General features: G+C 62.5%; 1 protein-coding gene across 1 annotated transcript in view; it reads right to left on the reverse strand.

Annotated features, from left to right (window-relative positions):
* Positions 1-565, reverse strand: part of TCF3 (transcription factor 3) — a gene marked incomplete at both ends in the record, with an annotated part of 5994 nt that overhangs the window by 2670 nt on the left and 2759 nt on the right. The window contains one exon of the mRNA XM_009580743.1: positions 146-219. Coding sequence (XP_009579038.1) covers positions 146-219 — 74 coding nt within the window. The remainder of the gene's footprint in view (positions 1-145; positions 220-565) is intronic.

Raw genomic sequence — 565 nt, forward strand, 5'->3', positions numbered from 1 at the left:
CAACCAAATGTCCATCCATCAACTAACCATCTGCCTTCAGGCCCCAGACGTTTTGGAGAGCGGACTTGACCCAGAAGCCCTTTACTGCCAGGCGCGCAGGGGATGGAAGAGAAAAGGAGAAGGCAGATCGTTCGGTGACACTTACTAAAGTGTGGAGGCTCCCTTCGTAGCTGGGAGATAAGGCACCCTGTCCGCTCGCTCGTGACCACTGGGATGTGCCTGCGAACAAACGGGGAGAGCTTGGGACCGGGCACGGCTGCCGCTAGATGGGGCTGGAAGCCGGGCCACCGCGCTGTGCATGGGCCACCACGCTGTGACGGCACCGCACGGGCCACCACGGCACCGCACGGGGCTGCGCAAGGATGGTCAGTCACACCGCACGTACGAAGCCAGCCACGCTCCGCAGGGGCACGGGTTTTTCCCCCGCTCCCTGTCACCGCTCTGCGAGGCAGCGGGGTGCCCGCAGAGGCGTTTCATCTCAGAGCAGGTGCCTGCCTTATCTCGCAGTGATGCTGTGAGGGGTCACGGTCTGATCCCACATGCCTCCCGTGGAAATCTCTGTTCA

The sequence above is a fragment of the Fulmarus glacialis genome, unplaced genomic scaffold, assembly GCF_000690835.1.
Source record: "Fulmarus glacialis isolate BGI_N327 unplaced genomic scaffold, ASM69083v1 scaffold25256, whole genome shotgun sequence".
NCBI lineage: Eukaryota > Metazoa > Chordata > Aves > Procellariiformes > Procellariidae > Fulmarus > Fulmarus glacialis.